This window comes from Mastomys coucha, unplaced genomic scaffold, assembly GCF_008632895.1.
Source record: "Mastomys coucha isolate ucsf_1 unplaced genomic scaffold, UCSF_Mcou_1 pScaffold6, whole genome shotgun sequence".
Classification (NCBI taxonomy): domain Eukaryota; kingdom Metazoa; phylum Chordata; class Mammalia; order Rodentia; family Muridae; genus Mastomys; species Mastomys coucha.
This window is the reverse complement of record NW_022196912.1, coordinates 30,083,275-30,103,986: the sequence shown is the minus strand read 5'-3', so window position 1 is coordinate 30,103,986 and position 20,712 is coordinate 30,083,275. Positions and strand designations below refer to the sequence as shown.

The 20,712-nt window shown below is 39.3% G+C and overlaps 1 protein-coding gene across 10 annotated transcripts in view; it reads left to right on the top strand.

Moving 5' to 3' along the window:
* The window catches only part of Tdrd15 (tudor domain containing 15), a 50,256-nt gene extending 31,060 nt beyond the window's left edge, over positions 1-19,196 (top strand). For 7 of the 10 annotated variants that reach the window (XM_031356729.1, XM_031356723.1, XM_031356725.1 and 4 more), the window contains 2 exons: positions 1,741-7,930; positions 18,062-19,196. In XM_031356729.1, the coding sequence (XP_031212589.1) occupies positions 1,744-7,930; positions 18,062-18,084 (6,210 nt within the window). In that variant the 5' untranslated portion in view covers positions 1,741-1,743 and the 3' untranslated portion in view covers positions 18,085-19,196. Of the gene's footprint in view, positions 1-1,740; positions 7,931-11,831; positions 11,867-13,164; positions 13,245-13,907; positions 13,922-18,061 lie in introns of those variants that run through there. The other 3 variants (XR_004114411.1, XR_004114412.1, XM_031356730.1) reach the window with 3 other exon arrangements.
* Positions 19,197-20,712: the final 1,516 nt, after the last annotated feature.

Genomic DNA, 20,712 nt, shown 5'->3' with positions numbered 1-20,712 from the left:
GCTTTGTTCCCGACACAGGATCCTTCTTCATGATCTCATTGAACAAGCTTTGAAGAGCCAGGTGTAGAGGCATGAATGATACCTGAAGGACAGATTTTGCTTTTACACAATTAAGAGTTTATTCTACAGAGTAGGTTTTTGTTGTGCATCATTATTCAAGAATTCATCTGGAAACCTCTTCTTCACACCCCTATGTAATATAGCTCTCAGACTGTCTTCTATGGATTCCTGCTGCCTCTTGGAAGCCATTAGCTATTACCCATGAATCTTCATGTATTCAACTTAAACAACTTTTTCTTCAGATAAAGTATATGCAACAGTATATATGTCAACTGTGAAGATTTCTTCTGACCTCTTAGAGAATCTCCCTGCTGGGTTGGAGTGTAATTCTTCAGCAATCTATTTTGGGGTGGTACTGGCTTTAGGTGAGAGCCAGGGGTAAGCCAGGCTTAAATTATTTTTCTTCAGTGGCATGAAACAAGTTTGTAAGAGCACTTGGATTGTCTGAAGTAATGAAAATGGTCTGGAGGGATAGGCATCTAGTGTTTCAAGAACCTGTTCATACAACATTCTTGGGCTTGGATTGGCTAACACTATCCTCAATATTTACATTTGACAAAGGAGTTCTGCTGGGTCCTTTTTAAATACTAAGTAAAGGTGGCATGCTGCTCAAAGAATGGGGTATCCATCGACTGGATCTACCAGCTGGGGACCAAGCCATGATATTTATATTATGATAGTATTTGGCACACATGCCACTTTGGGGTACACTTAAAATTCAAACTACAACACTGAGAACATGTTGAACTTTCTGCATATTAACTTTATTATTTTTAGAATCTTCTAAGTATGAAGATCAAAACAGAAGCAAAGTTATCTGTCATGGTTAAAGACTTTTCTATTTGTGGCTAGAAGACTGCCACGGTTAGTATGCCCAGGCTTCAGTGCCTTTTCAGGATCACCCTACCTTAGTGGCATGCAGACCTCAGCTTATTGTCCCCAACCAATGAATAACCTTGGGACTGCATACTGGTAGAATCTAAGTATCACAAGTTAACACAAGAGAAAGAGTGCGAACTTCGTCTCCTCTCTGACTTCCATATGCCCTTGTTTTCTTCTCTTGTCCTTTTGAATTGTTGATTATTAGAAACCCTTTAGGAAGGCTGTTTTCCCCAGGATATGAGTTCACTAGTGAATCTGGTTTATTTTATTCCTGTATACCACATCTACTATCTATTAGATCTTTGTTAAGTTCTCTGAGAAGTAAGGAATACCTCTGTGTGTTCCAATAACGATCTACGCATTCCGGTCTTGTCATTTTAGTGAAATTTTCTAATGTGTACAGAACAGTGTTTGTCCCAGCAACATCTTGTTTATATTAACAACATTTTGCCTAGCTCATACAGGTTTCTGCAACATGTTTATTATAATAAATAAAACAAAACAAAATAAAATGAGGGCTGGTGAGATGGCTCAATGAATAAGGGCACATGCCATCAAGCCTGATGATCTGAGTTTGATGTCCAGTGCCTATATAGTAGAAGAAGAGACCTACTCCCATGGGTTGTCCTCTGAGTTCCATTTATGTCTTACCCCCACCCCCAAATAAATGTAAAAACAGATATAGAATTATCTTGATGTTTGATATTTACTTACCAAATTTATTTAAGATGAAATTTATGCAATATTGATAGCCATCTATCCAGAAACTAATTTGTATTTATTTGTTTCTTGTTTTAGTAAATGGATTCCACATCTTTATTGCCAACACATTTAGATGTGGATTTGACAGTTTTGCATATTGAGTGTCTTCCTAAGGATATTCTTGTGAAATTTCAAGGCAAAAATAATAGTGAGTGTCAGTTTGACTATCACATATTGCAGAGGGAAATACAGTACATCCCCAAAGTGAAGAATAATGTGGACATTGATGAGTTTTGCTTGGTGGAGGAAAGAGGGACTGGAGAATGGCAGAGAGGAAGAGTCATGGGAAAGAAGAATGAAGTCTATAATGTGCTGCTTATTGATCGGGGAGACGAGCTGACAGTTGATAGTACTCGCGTAGCCTCTGCTTGCAAAAAATTATTTGAGCTCCCTCCCAGAGTCATATTTGGCATTTTTGCCAACATACTCCCAGTTGGAGAGAAATGGTCTCCCAAAGCTTTGAATTATTTCAAGTCACTGGTAGGAATGCAGGTGAAAGGCAATATGCAAACTGTTTTGCCTCTTCAAATGATTCTTCTTGAGGCACCTAAAGTTATAGCTGGGGTTCTTGAATTACAATTAGGAAGATTTATTGACAGGGATACATTTCGTCTTGTTGTCAAAATATTAAAGGAAATCCCCCAGCCAATGCTAGACTTACAACAACATAAAAGTCCTGAGTTGCCATCAAGTAGCAAGAGCACTTTACTTGATATTCAGTATGTCCTAGATAATTTCCAGCCGTCTTTACCAGTGGGAAGTTTGGACAGCATCAAAGTGTCATCTGCAGTGAGTCCCAGTAAATTTTATTGTCAATTACTTAAGCAGATTCCAGAGCTAGAAGACCTGACAAAGCGTATGAATTTGCATTACAACAACACAATGGTCTGTCAAGAAACCAGCCCCGAGTGTGACAATTTTGGACTCCTGTGCATTGCTAAAGGGACAAACGGGCGGTGGCAAAGAGGAATTCTCCAGCAGGTCTTGCCTGATAATCAAGTGAAAATCTGGTTCATGGATTATGGTGGCAGTGAGTCTGTACCCTCTGTCCACATGAGGAAACTGAAGCAGGATTTTATCCTTGCACCGCCATTCTCGTTCCCGTGCTCGCTGACCTATTTACACAGTTCAGACCAAGAAGTAAGGAAACAACAACTGGCCATATTTAAGCAAGCCCTTTTGGGGCACGTAGTGTATGCCTGCATTGACTGGTTCAGTGAGGATGAACGTCTGTATTATGTGACTTTACAGTCTCAAGAATCTGCAGCTAATTCTAAGTGTCTGCCGAGGATGTGGGGCACACAGATACATTGTCCAGCATCTGAGTCCGACGTTTCTGGTACCGTGGATGATGCGGGCACTTACAGAACAGACAGCTTTGCAGTTGATTTTGAGCAGTCAGTGGGTGAACTAAATGAAAAGGATGACCTAAAAGCAGCTTTTCCCATTAAAACTGTAAAAATGGAGGTTGAATCTACCTACATAGCATTTGTAGTGAATGTATTGAACCCATCCAATTTCTGGGTACGGATTAATAAGTACCAGAGCAAATTTCAAGACTTAATGAGAACTATAAATAAGTTTTATAATGCACCTGAAAATAATGAACTAACTCTGAGACACCCTGGACCTGGACTATTGTGTTGTGCCAGATATAGTAAGGATAGATGTTTCTACCGAGCCATCATCACTGAAGTGAATGACTATCAGATTAATGTTTACCTCCTGGACTATGGAAGTACTGACTCTATACCATTTTTTGATGTAAAAATTTTGCTTCCAGCATTTCGTGAGTTGCCTCCTCTAGCCGTGCACTGTTCACTGGCACATATAGCTCCAGTGACAGATGTGTGGATCAAGGTAGCAACAGATTATTTTAAAAAAATCATTTTGAACAAAGCAATTTTGCTTCAAGTTATAGCAAAAAGAGACGACAAGTACATGGTGAACATTCAGAATATTGAAGCTCCTGAGAATACTGATGTTGTCTCTCTGATGCTACGAGCTGGATATGCAGAACCTGCAGAGGTAGCATTGGGTTTCCACAGATTTGTAAGAGACCGTGCAGTTTTAAAGCTAAATACACTTCATGAGAAAAGTGCTGTGACCTCTGTCCCTGTCAAAAGACCTGAGCCTGAGAGGTATAATTCCAACAAGCTGAAAGAAAACATCTCATCTTTGTGCAGGTACCTGGATTTAAAAGTTTCTTTCAACTTGGTTTTTGAACCCGACTCACCACAACCTTATAAGGAATATGTGTTCAAACCAGGAAAGCTTCTTGAAGTCAACTGCTCCTACTATCATGGCCCTGGTGACTTTTCATGCCAGCTTCAGTGTAAGTTAGGAGATTTAAAGCTACTGATGGAACAAATTCAAGATTATTATAACATCTACCCAGAGCCATATCAGACTGGGAAGGTAGCTTGTGTTGCTAAGCATTCCAGAGACGGGAAGTGGTACAGGGCTGCTATCTTGACTCAAGCCTCAGAACAAGAAGTTGAAGTAATATTTGTTGACTATGGCAATCGAGAGCGAGTGTTCATTAAAGATCTTTGTGCTATGAACCCTCATTTTCTTGCTCTAGAAGCCCAGGCTTTCAGATGCTGCCTCAACTATCTAGTTGAGCCCATTAGCTGTAAACTATTAGACTGGACAGCAGAAGCATCCAGAGACTTTGGAAATTTCATTTCTTCATGTGGAGGCTTACTTACCTGTACTGTGTATGCCTTAGTTCTCATACACCCCAGATGCTTACGTAATTTAGTGGATTTACAATCACCATTTACCAGTGCAAATGAATTTCTCCTTAGCCGTGGCTCCACCCACCACAGAGTATTATCAAGGCCACTCCCATTCTCAATTAGTCTTTACAGTTACTATTACTCTTCCTTTAATATAAAGATTGGCAGTGAAGAAGATGTATATATATCTCATGTGTATAGTCCCAAAAGGTTCTATTGCCAGCTTTGTAGAAACAGCAAAGATTTAGAGATGCTGGAGACAAGAATCACAGAGATGATTAACCTAAAAATGTGCTCAAAATGTGACTGGAACAGAATGAGACTGTGCATCTCGAAGTACATAGAGGATGGGCTCTCGTATAGAGCCTTGGTGAAGCCAACAGTGTCGTCATCTGACACTTGCGTTTATTTTGTGGACTATGGGAATGAGCAATTGGTCGAAGAAAATATGCTGTGTGCCATTTCTGACCAGTTTCCCGAGCTGCTGTTTACACCTATGCAAGCGATTCAGTGTTTTCTATCAGATCTTGGAGATATCGATATTCCAGGAGAAATCAATAGATGGTTTGAAGACAATTTCTTAGGGAAACCATTAAAAGCTGTAGTACTGTCTAGGGAATCAGATGGGCAGCTTGGTATAGACTTATATGATGGGTATCAACATATAAATCAGACAATAAAATTGCTACTTAATGTTTATGGAGAAAAACATTCTAAACAAGCTTGGCATGTGGGAAAGAATCAGAGGTTAAACCAGGTATCCGCTGCTGCTTTGAAAGAAAACACAGAAAGCAACCGTTGCCAAAATGCAATAAATAAAACTAGCCTAGCAACACAGTCAGCAAACAAAACAGATCAATTGATGCATCCCCAAAGCATATACAGCAGGAGTTTGAAATCATCAGTTTGTTGTAAAGTTGAACCCATGCCAAAAGGCAAACTGAAGAAGTCCTCGAAGGATAGACTTAAAAATATAAAATTTGCCCCTGGGTCTGCACGCATTCCTGAAGACAGTAACATGGGTCCCAACTCAGGAGAGAGGGTATCAAAATTATTTACCAAATATTTAAATCAATCAGCTTCTCAAAATCTTCTCCTTATTAGACCTCCGATCTCAAAAATTATTCAACCCTGCATTGACTTGAGTACCCAGGTTAAGGGATCTGCACCCACTATCCGCCATCCAGCCAATTTTCATAAGGGGTGTACTGGGAATGGAAACAAAGCAATGGGATGCACCCTTGCTCTAAACAAAAAGACAGATTCTCAGAAAAAAGGGAATTGTCTGAGCCCTCTGGTGAGAGATCACGTAGAATACGCTAATGACCATGTCATGTCCAGAGATGTTTCTAAGGATGTGTTGCCTGAAGAAGGGTCCTTTGAAGTGGAAGTTTTTGATCATGGTAATACTGCCATAGTAAATGGATCTAAAGTTTACTCTATTAACAGGGAACTCTTAACTATCCCCCGGCTGGGAATTGGTTCTTTTCTTCATAGGATAAGATGGGATGGGCCCATTGAAATATGTAAAAGCCGAATTGCAGATTATTTTGCCTCAGGAGTAATTAACAGAATAGTTTTTTGTGAATTTTGGGAGACACATGATCAAAAGTGGGAAGTAAATATAACCTGTGGTGATAAATGTGTCGTCAAGAAATTGCTGAGGTGGCCACCATGTCCTAAACAGCAGAAGACAGCATTGGAGATGCCTCGGGTCATCACTCACCAAGTTAGTACCCATGGAGCCAACAACGAGAAGACAGGAAGAAAAAATAGGTGTGGAGGTTCCACGGTCTTTTACCCATTCTCCCAACAGCTGGGTGAAATTCCTTCTGAACTGTTCAGACTTGGGCAGCTTGAAAACAACAAAATGATTTACATTTCTGAGACTGGGGAATTTCATGTGATGTTACCAAAAAATCAGAAAACATCAGATTTAGCATTATTAATTATTACAGAAGATAAAAATTCCTCTTTGTTATCAATGGATGATATTCAAAGGGGGTTACAATTCTTGGCAGCATCTAAAAGAAATTTAATGTGGAACCAGCCCAAAACAGTTGAGCAGTGGATGGACGAGAAAGTACTTGCTTTTTTAGATCATGGGCAGCGAGCAGTGGTGCCCATAAATAATGCCAAAGTACCTAGTGGTGAGATCATGTGTAGTCCACGACAAGGAGTACCTTGTAAATGGATTTGGTTTACACATTCTACTCTTGAATGCATTGTGTGTTTATTTGCTCATTTGGAAACGAGCAACCTTTATCTGAAATATTTAGACTATGCTTGGGAAGTGGACATTTTGTTGGATGGCATGTTGCTTTGGGGGTATTTAAATGTAACTACATCTCAGGTGGACGAACGAAGAAAACAGCCATCTGCAGGTACTGTTTTGGGTCTGGAGCCCCCGGCACTTTTGTCACCAAGTGCAATCCGGCCCTTTGTTTGGGCGCCACTCCAAAATGGTAAACGGTATTCTGGCATTGCCACTGCTGTGTGTGACCCCTCAGACTTCTGTGTGCAGTTAGAGGATTTCTTTGATGTAATGAAGTACCTCTTTACCTTGCTTTCAGATGTACCAGAGCCCTTGCAAGCATTGCCTCTGGAGCACATGATTCCTGGTTCTAGTTGCTTGTTCAAAAGTGAGTTGGAAGATCAGTGGAACAGAGCGGAAATATCTGAAGTTTCGGATCAATCTTTACAGCTCATTTTGGTTGACTATGGACTTTTTGTTTGTGTACCTTTTTCAGAAGCAATGAACCTTAAATCTGTACCTCAGAAAATTATGAACTTGCCGAGGCTGAGCTATCCATGTAGGCTCTATGGTGTCTTGCCTGCTACAGGGAAACTGTGGAATAAGGAAGTCAGACAGTTTTTTCAAGATTTCCTAAGCAAACCAGGATTAGTTTTTCAGTTTAGGGAGTATGGTCCTGGAGCAATATCAGAAGTGGATGTCTTTCATGAGAATGACAGTGTTTCAGATATGCTAGTGGCTTCTGGTCTTGCCATTCATCCTAAGGATTCAGCCCATCCTGATGGAATTATTGCTACTGGATGTATGAAAGCCTTGCATAAACTACAGAGCCAAACCATCTGTTCACTGTTGGACAAACATTGTTACAAAAAAGAAAATGCTAATTACAGCACTAACAAACAAAAGCTACAGAGGAAGAAACCTATGAAGAGGAGAAACGTCTCTAGGCACCTCTTAAGGAAAAGCCATGCTAGCAAAAAATTACACTCTGGAAATTTAAAACTGAGAAGAAAAATTGTTAGTGGGAAACTTAACTTCCAAAGTACAGTTCTGTTGGAGATATGTGTAGCATCTATGTCTGGAAGAGTACCTGATCCTTTAGAGAACAATACAGGCTGCTTCGGAAACATTTTTGAAAACCTATCAACTGAAGGATTCCAGGAAAAGCATAACACAATGGACTTAAAAGAAGTGGGTGTTAATGAAAAAATTGCAGTAGAACACTTGAAAAGTAAGTTGCTGTTTTCAAAGGAGTTTCTATTTTTTGATTCTTTAACAGAATAAAACTGTTCAGGATGAACATACCATATTAGAGAGAAAAATTCTTACTAGGGAATCTGAATAGAGATAGGCATAGTATATTGTGGCTACAATCTCTTAACAGACAGAGGCAAGAGAATCAACTGAGGCTAGCTAGCCCCAGCTAGTATTGTGAGTTTCAGGCCAGCAGGAGCTGCATAGGAAAACCCCATCTAAACAAACAGACCAACCAAGCAAGCAACCAGCAAACAAACAAACAAACAAACACAATAATTTGGGCTGTTGTTTTGCCATCTTTACCATTTCTGAATGACAGATTTATTATATTTCAGTAAAATTAGCTATTTCTACAACTACATGTGTGTACACATGCATGACATTATATAAATGTTATCAAGACTTTCATAAAACTCCTGAGGTTGTAGGAGTTCAGGTCAAGTGGTTAGTTAGCTCTTTAGTTCTTTTCAAAGAATCAATTTTCCAACATGCACACTATTTTGTACAGATCAATTATATATCCAGGTACCTTTTGAGAGTGTTTCTAGCATATTGCTAAGTCAGTTAAAATTTATTGAACAAACTTACTGAACTGTATTTTCTCTTAAGCCATTAGACATAAAACAGACTCTGAATATTGAGATTTTTATCATCTTTTATGTGCTTTTGTCTGATTTTTCTTATTTGCATTTTATTAATTTTCTCCATGGATTATTTACTGTGGATTTTATAGGTGATGATGTTCCTTCTCCATGAATGTTTGTTCAGACTTCGAAATAATGCTTGCCCCATATCACAAATTATAACTCACACCATCACAGATTTTCCTCTTTCAGTGAGAAGAAATGTCTTGTTACTGATGTACTATTATAGCATTTTCTGTGAATTCTCATTTAGATTGATCTCAGTGGATGAGTGCTATGAAACTGCCCCCCTTTCTTCTTTTACACCTTTCATCATGATGTTAGTGAACATGGTTATGGCACCAGTGGGTGGTTTTCTATGTTACAGGCACTGTGGTAAGTTGTATGTATTCTCTCACTGAATATGTCCTGCAGCACTACGATGGAAGCTGTTATTAAGGTTCAAGAGGGGACTTAACATGTGCCCCAGTTTGTCTGGATTGCAAGTCACTTATATTTGCTGCTGTTTTGAAGCAAGGCTGTGGTTGATTAGAAAGGGTTTTAATGTAGATTTAAGCATGGATATTAACAGAACATCAGTGTGCTGGGGATTAAAGGAAAACAGTTGTAGCAGGGTGAAGTGGTACATGCCTGTAATCTGAGGACGTAGGAGGCTGGATAGTCATGGGCTTCTCAAGATGCAGTAGCATTTAGCTGTTGTGCATATGATTCTGGGAGCTGCCGAATCTCTATGGCTGTGCTGGGGAGTTGTATTTAATTTGATGCAAGGCAAAGGCATAAGAGGAGGGGACCTCAGCTGAGAAATTGCCTCCATAAGATCAGCCTAAGGCAGGCATATAGGGCATTCTCTTAATTACTTGTTGATGGGGGTAGGGAGAGGGAGGATATGTACCTTAGGTGGTGCCACTCCCAGGCTGGTGGTCCTGGTGCTATAAGAAAGCAGGTTGAGAAACCATGATGAGTAAGCCAGTAAGTGGTACCTCTCCATGGCCTCTGCATCAGCCCCTGCCTTCAGGTTTCTGCCTTGCTTGAGTTTCTGTCTTGACCTCCTTTGATGATTAATAGAGATGAGGAAGTATAAACCTAATACATTCTTTCCTCCCCAAGTTGTTTTGGTTATAGTGTTTCATTACAGTGATAGTAACCTTAACTATAGAAACTGCTATGGGGAGTGGGAGGTATTGTGACAGACCTCTAAAGTGGAAACTTAAAGGTTCTTTGGAAAGTCAGTTGTGTTGGATGGTGTTTTGGATAGGGCAAACATGTTCTGAAGCAGACACAGGTGAAAGGATGTTCTGCTAAAGCAAAAGCACGGGAAAGTACATGTGATAAAAGATTCTTTGAATGCATCAAAAAACTTAAGGATGTGTGCTGTGGTGGCTTCTTGCTGCTTCCACAGACTCAGGCTGATTGGCAACATGATATCAGCCAATACAGACTCTCACAGAGTTTTGCTAAGTCAGGATTCACATGCTGAGGCAAGACCCGTGGAGGACAGGCGTTGTGTGGAGGGGTGATATATAGGACTCTACGGACTGTTAGAGGAGCCTGGGACTTGTTGGTAAAGCTTGGTTTTTGGTGTCAAGGCATCACTCATCTTTGCTTTGCTGAGAGAGGTACAGAGGAGAACTTCTGTTGTTCCTGTTGGCCCTGGTCCCTCCTGCTGACTCTTGCCTATTCAGATGGCCTGGCTGTTCCTGCTAGGTCTTGCCACTGCTGCTGCTATCCAGACTCTACCGAACAGGACTGTTGGTGTATCCGTGAAGCGTTTGTGAGGGGATTGAGCTGCTGCTGTTGATCTGTGAACTGAAGTGCTGATTTCCTGATAACACAGACAGGAGTTGCTCCAAAGAACCTTTCTAAACAGGTCCACTTCCCCTGTATCCTTTCTTTTCCATTACTTCTGGCGGGGGGTGGGCTAGAATGGAGGTTAAAAGGTTTAAGAACCATCATTAAAAGTAGGTTTTGAAAAAAAAATTGAAATTACAGACGTGACTGTGTATGTTATGTTTAGGAGGATTGTGGAAGGATTTCAGAACTTTGGGCAAGAAAAGCCATTGAGCATTCAAAACTTGATGAGCTTTTCAGTGGTAATGTGGAAGACAAAAGTGTGAGAGAAATTCAGATGATGGAGACATGACTTGTGAAGTTTCAGAGGAAAATGTACAGACTCTTTGGGGACCATTTGCTGTTTTGAATTAAGAGTCAATGTTTCTAGTTAGCTGGGGTATTGCTGGGATACTCAGTGCTGGTCAGCTGAGAAATGATTGCTGGATTAACTAAAGAGGGCGACTATTGGTAGTGAAGTGCCATACAGCTAAAGGTTAAGTATTGAGAGCAATGTTGAAGCACACGGTTTATATTCATGGTCAAATGTGACTTTTTAATACAAAGCAAGAATTACTATTTGAATTTACTCTCACAGATGCCGCACAGGAATGTCATCGTGTTGGGGCCTACCCGTGTAAAACATACAGCCTGATAGCTAACTTGATCTTTTTTTTTTTTTTTAACCTATTTTGAGTCAAGGTCTCAGTAACCTGCCAGGCCAACATTGAGCCTATTATCCTCCTGCCTTGGCTTCCTAAATAGCTGAGATTACATGCCTGTGCCACAAGGTGTCACATAAAAATGCTTAAAGGAGGAAAGCATTCAGAAACATCTGAGTAGCCCCTTCTGATCCTTATCAGTGCCAACCCTCCCCAGTCTTTTTGCCACTTTCATGAACTGATGTGTTTTGTGACCCATTTAGTTTAATCAGGGGCATCTATTTGCCACTGAGAGATTCAGGAAGACTTAAAAAAAAATAACCAACTAACTAGCACTCTCAGAGCTCCCAGGGTCTCAACCACCAACCAAGGACTGCACATGGAGGGGTCTGATTGTTCTGGCAGCATGTGTATAGTAGAGGATTGCAAATTCGATCATCAATAGGCGGAGAGGACCTCAGCCCTGTGAAGGTTCTGTGCCCCAGTGTAGGGGAATGGCAGGGCTAATAAGTGGGAGAGGGTGGGGTGGCAGGCATGGGGAGGGGGGAGGCAGCAGGGGTTTGTTTTTGTTGTTTTTGTTTGTTTCTTTGTTTTTTGGAGGGGAAACTGGGAAAGGAGAAATATACATGTAAATAAAGAAAATATCTAATAAAAAATGATGCATATTGATTTGCATTTGATATCCCCCACTGACCATTCAGCTGCATGTATTTTAATCTTCTTTGTTTTTTTTTTCCATCAGTTTTTTCCATCAACTGACTTTTGTGTTTCCTCTTCATCCCCCTGGTGCTCTTAGCACACTGTAAGTCATTAGAAAAACCAAACGCTAAATTATACTCCCCCAAATTAAACCCCAAAGTCAAAGGCCATTCAAGGAAAAATTGTGTCGAGACAAATATAAGAAACATGATTTGTGCATTACAAATTTATGTTCGTGCTTTGGACATAATTTTCAAACAAAACTCAAAACAATGGTAACAAACAGGTTTATCCAGGTGGTGCATGCCTTTAATCTCAGCACTTGGAAGGCTGAGGCAGGCAGATTTCTGTGAGTTTGAGGCCAGCCTGGTAGACAGAGTGGGGTCCAGGACAGCCAGTGCTACATTGAGAAACCCCGTCTTAAAAAAACAAATAAACAAAAAAACCAAAAAAACAAAACAAAAACAAACAAACAAAAAAGAGTTTAATTTTGCTACCACAGTCCTGCAGAAGCAGGACCCTGCTGTCAGGCCGTTACATCTCGTCTTCCTCTAGGACAGAATGACTTTAAGCATCTCCTTGACTGAAAGCCTCAATATTCAAATCTTTCACTTATTAAATAAGCACACAGGTGCACAGGGGCTGGAGAGATAGCTCAGCTTCTCTTCTAGAGGACCAAAGTTTGGAACCTCAGCTGTAACTCCAGTCCAGGGGGTTAGGCATCATCTTCCATCATCTTCATGTGCATACACAGACACATCCTCATAAAAATGTACACAGAGTTTTAACATAGTACTTACTGTTTGGATACATTCGTGACAATGCTTCTGTTTTGAAGATGGAATTGTGATGATGAGTCATTTCTAGTTCTAACAATATAGGACAGAATAAAAGGAGCAGAATGGATACCTTTTCCCTAGGTGGAAAGGTATTAAGTGATTACGGTAAGATGGTTTTAGTTGTTGTATGTAATAAAGCTGTGTAACTTGTTGTCTATTGATTTTTTTTTACCTTTCATTTTGTAACTTTTAATCATTTTTATTTTTTTCACCACTGGAGACTGATCCTGGTGTTTTGCCTATATAGGCAAACAACTCTGCCACTGAGCTACATGCCTCATTTTGCCATTTTGTCTTGAGCTATCATCTCATTAAGGGGCCCATGCTGAACTCACTCTGTACTCCAGGAGCAATGAACTTGCCGTTTTCCTCCCTCAGCTCCCCAAGTGTCTTATAGTTAGCTCCTTTGGGAATTTATTATCATTATTTTTTGAAGTAATGCAATCCCTTTTGTGGTAGCACAGATAAATCTTGATTAATTCTTAGTAAGAGTCACAGTATTTCAAAAATTATAACATATATTTCTGTTTTGTGTAGAAGGGGGTGTAACCTCATGATACATAGGACAGCATGTAATCACCATCTTGCTTTAGCGGTTCCAGAGCCGAATGAAAGTGGTAAGCGGAGGGCAACTTCTCATATTAATGCATGTTAGGGCAACTTCTCACATTAATGCATGTTAGAGGATGAGCTCACTTTGTTATTTTTCCTGGAGGCTATACTAATGTGCTATGCACAATTTTGTGTCTGAGAATGGTTGCTGTTTAGGAAGTATGACCCATCACCTTATCTAGTATCTGTGCTGGCTAGTCTTATGTGAACGTGATGGAAGAGTCATCTGAGAAGAGGGAAATGAAACTGAGAAAATGCCTCTGTAAGATCCATCTTAATTAGTGATCAATGGGGGAGGGCCCAGCCCATTGTGGTGGTGCCATCCCTGGGTTTGTGGTCCTGGGTTCTAAGAAATTAGGCTGATCAAGGCACAGGGAGCAAGCCAGTGAGCAGCACCCCTCCATGGCCTCTGTATTGGCTCTTGCCTCCAACTTCCTTCCCTGTTTGAGTTCCTCCCCTGATTCCTTTCAGTGATGGACTATGTAATATAATATGGAAGTGTAAGCCAAATAAACCCTTTCCTCTCTATCTTGCTTTTTGGTCATGGCATTTCATCTCAGCAATAGAAACCCTAGTGAGTATGGTATCTTAAAACAGTCTTATTTGTTATGTGCAGTTGAAAGCCAGTGGACATTCTAACACCATTCCCTTCTGATCTTTTTTTTCAGGCAGCATCTCTGTTTCTCTTGTTAGTTTTCTAGAGTCATAATTGCAATCATGGATATAATATATGTAGTTGACATTCTGAGGGCATTTTTCCTAGGAAATATGGATGTGTGTAGGACTCATGTTTATTGAAAGAAGATGGGAGAGAGGTCAGATTCAATGCCATACTTTACTGTCTATATCTAATTTCTCCATACATGTATTTGAGTGTGTAATTTTATTTTTCTTTGAAACAAAGCCTAATGTAGAATAGGCTGCCCTCACATTCATTGCAGAGTCTCAGCTGGCCATGAACTCCTACTCTAGTAGTGCTAAGAGTGCAGGCAAGAACCATAGCATCTTCTCACGTCTGCTTTTAATTTGGTTTCATGTTTCTGGTTGGTAGCTTTTGGGTCCCTTTCATTTGTGATGTTATGCTTTATATTTTCCATGAGGTTCTGTATGGTCTGCACACACATTAATGTAGCATGCACTGATCTAATCCACCCTGCAGCTTCTTAGACCTCCACAAAGCAATGCATTACATTCAGCTTGACTTTGGCTTGAAGATGAGGATGTGCATGACTTTCATGGCACTTCTATGTGCTGACAGGAGAAAGCCATATCTTGCCATTGCATTTACCTGTGAATTGGAATGTATTTTGTAAATATAAATTCATCAATTGAGTAAATTCAGAGCATTGTTTCAAGACAAAAGTTGAACTATCAAGTTATACAAGTGTACTTGAGAGTCCATATAATGTAGATAGTTTTGAAGAACTAAACATTTGCTAATTTAAAGAATATTTTGGGAAAAAAACCCAGAAAATTTCCTAACCAATAGGGGAAAAATCAGGTATATCTTTGTCTGTGCAGCCATATTAAGTAGATTAATATAACTATATCAAAGTTGGGAAATAATTTTAGACATATTATTGCTTATGATGATAATGGGATTTTTGTCTGGCATCTTGAGTGCTAAAGATTATTCAAGAATGGGAATCTACCTACCTACCTACCTACCTATGTACCTACCTACCAACCATCTATCTGTTTTTGTTTAATAACTAATATCTGTTTTGCAGCTATTTTGTTCAGATAGTTTAGTATTTATACTTTGTGAATGAACCCCATAAATATTCTTCATTATCCTCTTTCCTCATAAGCCCTGAAAAAATTGTGAAGCTTGTTTTCTATAATTTTGAAATGTTTGCATTGGAAAACCAACATTTTTATGGATTTGTTTGGTGGATTTATCAGTGAAGTGTTTCTGTTTTGTTTTGCTATAGTACGGCAACATTAATGATTAGGGTAAGAGAATAAGAATTTCAATGCCAAATTAAGTTGAGGCAATAACTTAACAATAAAGGCCTTCTTTGACTGTCAGTTTTTCAGAGATCTATTCATCTTTATTCATGGATTATGATATTCTTTTTATTTATTTTTATTTTTATTTGTTTTTTGTTTTTTTGAGACAGAGTTTTTCTATATAGTCCTGGCTGTCCTGGAACTCACTCTGTAGACCAGGCTGACCTCGAACTCAGAAATCTGCCTGCCTCTGCCTCCCAAGTGCTGGGATTAAAGGCATGCGCCACCACTGCCTAGCGGATTGTGATATTCTATGCCGTTTATTTTTGGAAAGAGCAGAGCAGATAAAGTAGAACATTAATTTATTTGTTGTAGTTTAGTTTTGAATAATACAGACTGTGATCCTTTAATAAGCTTATATTTCAGTGAGTTCATAATTGATATGATTGTTTGTACAGTAATCCACTAATGAAATTAGGTTGACCCCTGTTAAAATAGTACTAGTTAGTCTCTTGTCACTAATACACTGGAGGCATAAGCATCAGGATTTCCATGAGTTCAAAGCCAGACTCAGCTGCTATCAGCCCCAGGCTCATCAGCACTACATAACCAGTCCTTACATCAAACCAAACAACTCATGGATGTAGCTTTTTCTTTATGCTTTATATTGTAGACATACTACTTATTTTATTATTCTGTAAAATTAATAAATGGCAGCTGTGTGTAATAAGGGGGCATTTCATTCATAGTGTTTGCAAATAAAACAAAGTATTCTTCATTTTTTAAAGTCATATTTTGTTAGAATGTAAATATTAAAATAATATCCTTTCCAACCTATAACATGTAACATTAATTTAATTAATGTGTGTTCTGTTATTCTCTAAATGTTGGCAATTTAAAAATTTGAGAAGCAGAACATTTAAAATATTAGGTAAAATATTTCAAAATTCAGGTATTTGTTCTAATGTATTTTCATATAGAATATTGATAAAATTTGTTTTTAACTCCATTAACTCATTTTATTTTTGAAAGAAAAATTTGGTTGTGGTGGAGGAACACACAACCAAATTATTGACTGTCAACGAGAATGTCCCCACCTCCAGGTCATCTCCCAGTATCTCCCCATCAAACAACTGTAACAGGCACCAGCGCATCTGTTGTCATTTCCATTGCTGTTCAGTGTGCTCCTTTGGATTTTGTTAATTTACCTTTGATTTTTGTCAGTATCCTGATGTGGATTTGATAGGGAGCGAAAATGGGTCTGCAAAGTCATCGACAGTAGAATTCTTGTCTCCCAGGCTGCTTTTTCATGATAAACAGGTCTGGAGGATTATATTTTTCAAAAGTAATTATAGCGCTGTCTCCTGTCTCACTTTGCCTTCTGTGATGACGTAAGACTTGTGAGCTGGTTCACACAAGGGGGTATGCACATCTTTCTTGTTCACTGGGGACTTGATTCATGTTGAGCACTGAAAGTGCTGAAAGTCTGAACTGTTCTGAGGTTGTCATGCTGCAGATAACACATTCCACATGGAGAGGGCATGTGTAAGGCACTGCTTTAGCACACACACACCCAGCTTATGACTATTTTGGTATTCCCTAGATGAGGCTCAGACACTGTAGAGCTAAAAAAAAAATCCAACCCCACACTGCTGTGTCCTGTCTGAATGTCTGTCTGCTTTACAGAAGGTGTGAGCATAATTTTATCCTAATTTTTACCCATTGTGTTTTGGAAGAAGATTGTATGTGGAAATGATAACTGAGCAGATCTGGGTGCCAGGGATGAGATGTGCCCCGAGTTTTCATTGAACAGTAGGCCGAAACTTGAAAGGCCTTGGTGTGGTGGTGGTAGGGGGGTTGAACAAGTCTCAAGGAGGTTGTCAGAGAGGGCTAAAAGTAGGGTAGGGTGCCTTCGGCATATGTTGTGAAAAGAAACTTAGCAAAAATTACTACCATCATAAAATGGAAAATTGAAAGTAGACAAATAAATTAAGCATCAGGATTAAAGTGATTTCTGAGTGGTGAATTATAAGTAGCTTATTTGTATGATAAAATACAGGATAAGAAAATGAAGCCTAGTATTTATTTCCTTACAAAGCCTTAGATATGAGATTCATAATTTTTCTGGGATAAAAGTAGAATTACTTCTGTTTCTAGCTTTTAAAATTTTACCCTAAGGCCTCAAGTGTGAGTTCCATGTTGCTGATAGAAAGTGATCTTTAAGTAAAGGTGGGATTTGGGTGTGTTTTGCAAAACTTTAAGACCTCAGAAGTCTCGTAGGTGACTTTTCAGTCTTTTTGTTATTGTTGCTTGTTTGTTTGTGACAAAGTATCTCATTCTCAATGTTACCCTGGCAGACCTTGAACTCAAGTCCTGTCTGCCTCAGCCTCTGACTCATTTGGAGGACAGTCACCTTCGCTTGCTTACAGAGCTTTTTGTTGATGAGCAGAAGGGCATGGCCTACCTCTTAAGAAAGAGCCTACAGCAAAGAAGGACTTGAGATCATTGCATGTGCGTGAGCTTTGAATGGACTGATAATTGATCCACAGGAAACTCACAAAACTTTGAAATAAATTGTGACAAATTTCACAAACGATTTTAAAAAGCCTCAGATGATACAGGTGGAGCACACTGCTCAGATGGAAATGGGACAGGAAGGACGGTGTGGGCATTTGGAACCAAGAACTTAAGTAGTAAGAGGAGCCAAGAGCTCAGGGAGCAGGCTAAGGTTTAATCCAGGAATGGGCATGTGTTTCTGTGTGCATTCTTGGTGTCTACTTTTACAATGTGAATGGCTGTAAGAGTTATTTTGTGCTTTCTTCAGAGCTCTTGAATGTGTGTGGGGCTAACCTGCTACTTTGTTTTGTAGGTCCTCAGAAGAAATGTACTTGAGGAGCATCATGGAGTCCAATATGCACCTGGACCTGACTTATTTTTTTATTCTAAATGATTCTAATGAATCAATTTACGTATTTAGATAGCTTTGGGCCAGGGTCCTATCTATATACTTCAGGCTTTCCTTGGACCTCTGGTCACAAAATGTTGATCGTCAGTCTCTACCTCTTGAATGCTGGGATTACAAGTATGTGCCACCATGCTGGAGTAGACTTGAGTTAGTTGATGAAAACCAAGACTTTATCCTAATGCTAGACTGAAATGACACTCTTGGGACTGAGTGCTATAAAGTATGTTTATAAAGGATGTGGTCTTTTCTTCAGCAGGCAGGTTGTATCTTCCAAGGATTTTTCAGTCTTGTCCACCTTATTTATTCTTACTCAGCATGACCTGTCTACTCCCCCTCAGAAGCTAGAATGTTGTTTTCTTTCCCTTGGACATGGGGAGGCTCATGACTGCTTTGACTAATGGTATAGTGGGTAGGAGTAATGCTATGTAACTCCACAAGTCTGGGTCCTAAATGATCCAGATTTTTGCCTTATTTTCTGGAGTATTTGCACCTGATACTGTGGATCATTGTTTGAGAAACACAACTACTGGACATAGCCAAACTCTGGCAAACCCAAGTCACATGGGTACAGGGGCTTTAGTCAAGAGAACAAGCCCCAAACAGTTGTAATTCCCCCTCATTGAGGCCGTGAGCATTCTGTGATACACACCAGCTCCATTCTGCCCATTCCCAAGATACAGCGTCCATGAACTTCCATATCCGAATCTTTGAGGTAGTAAATGGACCAAGTGGGTGACTGATAAACCTCTGATGATTCATTAGCTCTCTTCTCACAGTAATATGAAGAGACTTGGTAATGAATAAAATATGAGCTTCAGGGGAAGGCTTGTGACAGCACTTTTAGCTGCTTGGTGGTTGTCTTGCTTCCCTGCTTAACTTTGAGATAGTAAGTCTGGTGCCTGTCTAAGCTCCTGACAGCTGATGCACAACTGTGTACTAGTTTGCACTGTTTTATTGTTTTATTTGTTTTATTTCATTTGATTGGCTTTGTGTTCTCTTACTCTGTTAAAAAAGAATTCAATAAATGTGATTGTTTCAATTTGTCTCTGTATTTTATATGCAATGTATGAGATAAATGCATCTTGATTTACTGAAGCATTGATATTTTTTTTAAAAGACTGCTTCATGAGTAAAATAATGATAAAAGAATGTAGGTGTCTCAGTAAATAGGGAATGTATTATAGCCATGTTGATGCCTTGCCTATTAATAAAACCTGCAGTCTGTCTTTAAGGTAGTTAATTCATCTCCTGATAATCCATACGTCTTTTCTGAAAATCATATGAGCTAAACGCACCTTGGTCCTGCTGTGGATGGAAGTGCCACCTTCCTCACAGTTAGGAAAAAATCTATAATTCTGGGGGGATTTTGCTGACACCTAGTGGTATTTGGAACTGCATGTCAAGAATTTCATTTAGCCGTCTGTATTTGTAAAACTATTCTGTATGTATATATGTGCAGGTGCCTATGGGGGCCAGAAGAGAGAGAATCTGATACCCCGAAGCTGGAGATACAGGCAGCTCTAAGCCTGTAACTGGGTGCTGGGAACTCTGAAAGAGCAGCAAGTGCTCTGAACAGCTGAGCCTCTTTACAACTGTTTTTCCTTAATTTTTATGTATTTTAAATTTTAACTAAAAACATACAGGATGTCTAAAGTGGGGCAAGCATCCTTTTGAGGATATATATTATACTGATATATAATTTAGCAGACATGACTACCTTCCATTCATTATGGGATGTAGCTGCTTTCTTTTTTCTTTTTTTTTTTCCCTGAGGCTGTTATTTTCCTTTGTTTGTTTGGGTCTCAGGTCTCCCTTTCTTAGTTCCTTGAGGTAAAGCGATGACAACATCTTAAATTTGTTCTGTGTGTGTAGCTCATCTCATGAGTCAAGATGCTCTGCAAATATATAAGTATAATGTACACATTTTGCTGTGTTTTAGAAAAATTTATTTTCTGCATTTTAGTGTATCTCCTAGAAGTCTTTCTAAGATGGGTAGCATATTAGTAGATATTTTTTTAATGGCAATATGGTATTATGCATGTGTTTTAATTTTGTTTTCAGGACTTTTCTACAGAAAGACACCCATTGCTTAGCTCTTTGCCACAATGAATCCAGCTGCAGTATCCATATATGTGAATTCCCTTACATTGGGTAATTCATCTCTCCAGGGTAACTCCTTGCCAATGAAACTGCTGGGTGCAAAGGAATGTACCCATTTAATAGATGTTCATACATTCCTGCCAGCACAGTTGAAATGTCTATACGTAAACACAATCTCATTTCCTTTTGTGCCACTAATGTTTTGTTCCAGCTTTACGGAGGGCAATTGACAAGTGGAGATTGGTAAGCTGAACACTGTGACGGAGGATGTATACATAGACAATCATTGTGATCTAGCACAATGATTCCTACATCAACATCAGGTTTTTTTTTTTAATGACTTAAATGTTTCACCTTGATGAGAAGTCGAAAGTGATTATTTTCAGTTTTCTGATTGCTGGAGAATCTTAGCAACTTCCTGTGTTTGTTTCTTCTGAATTTATTGTTGTCTGAAT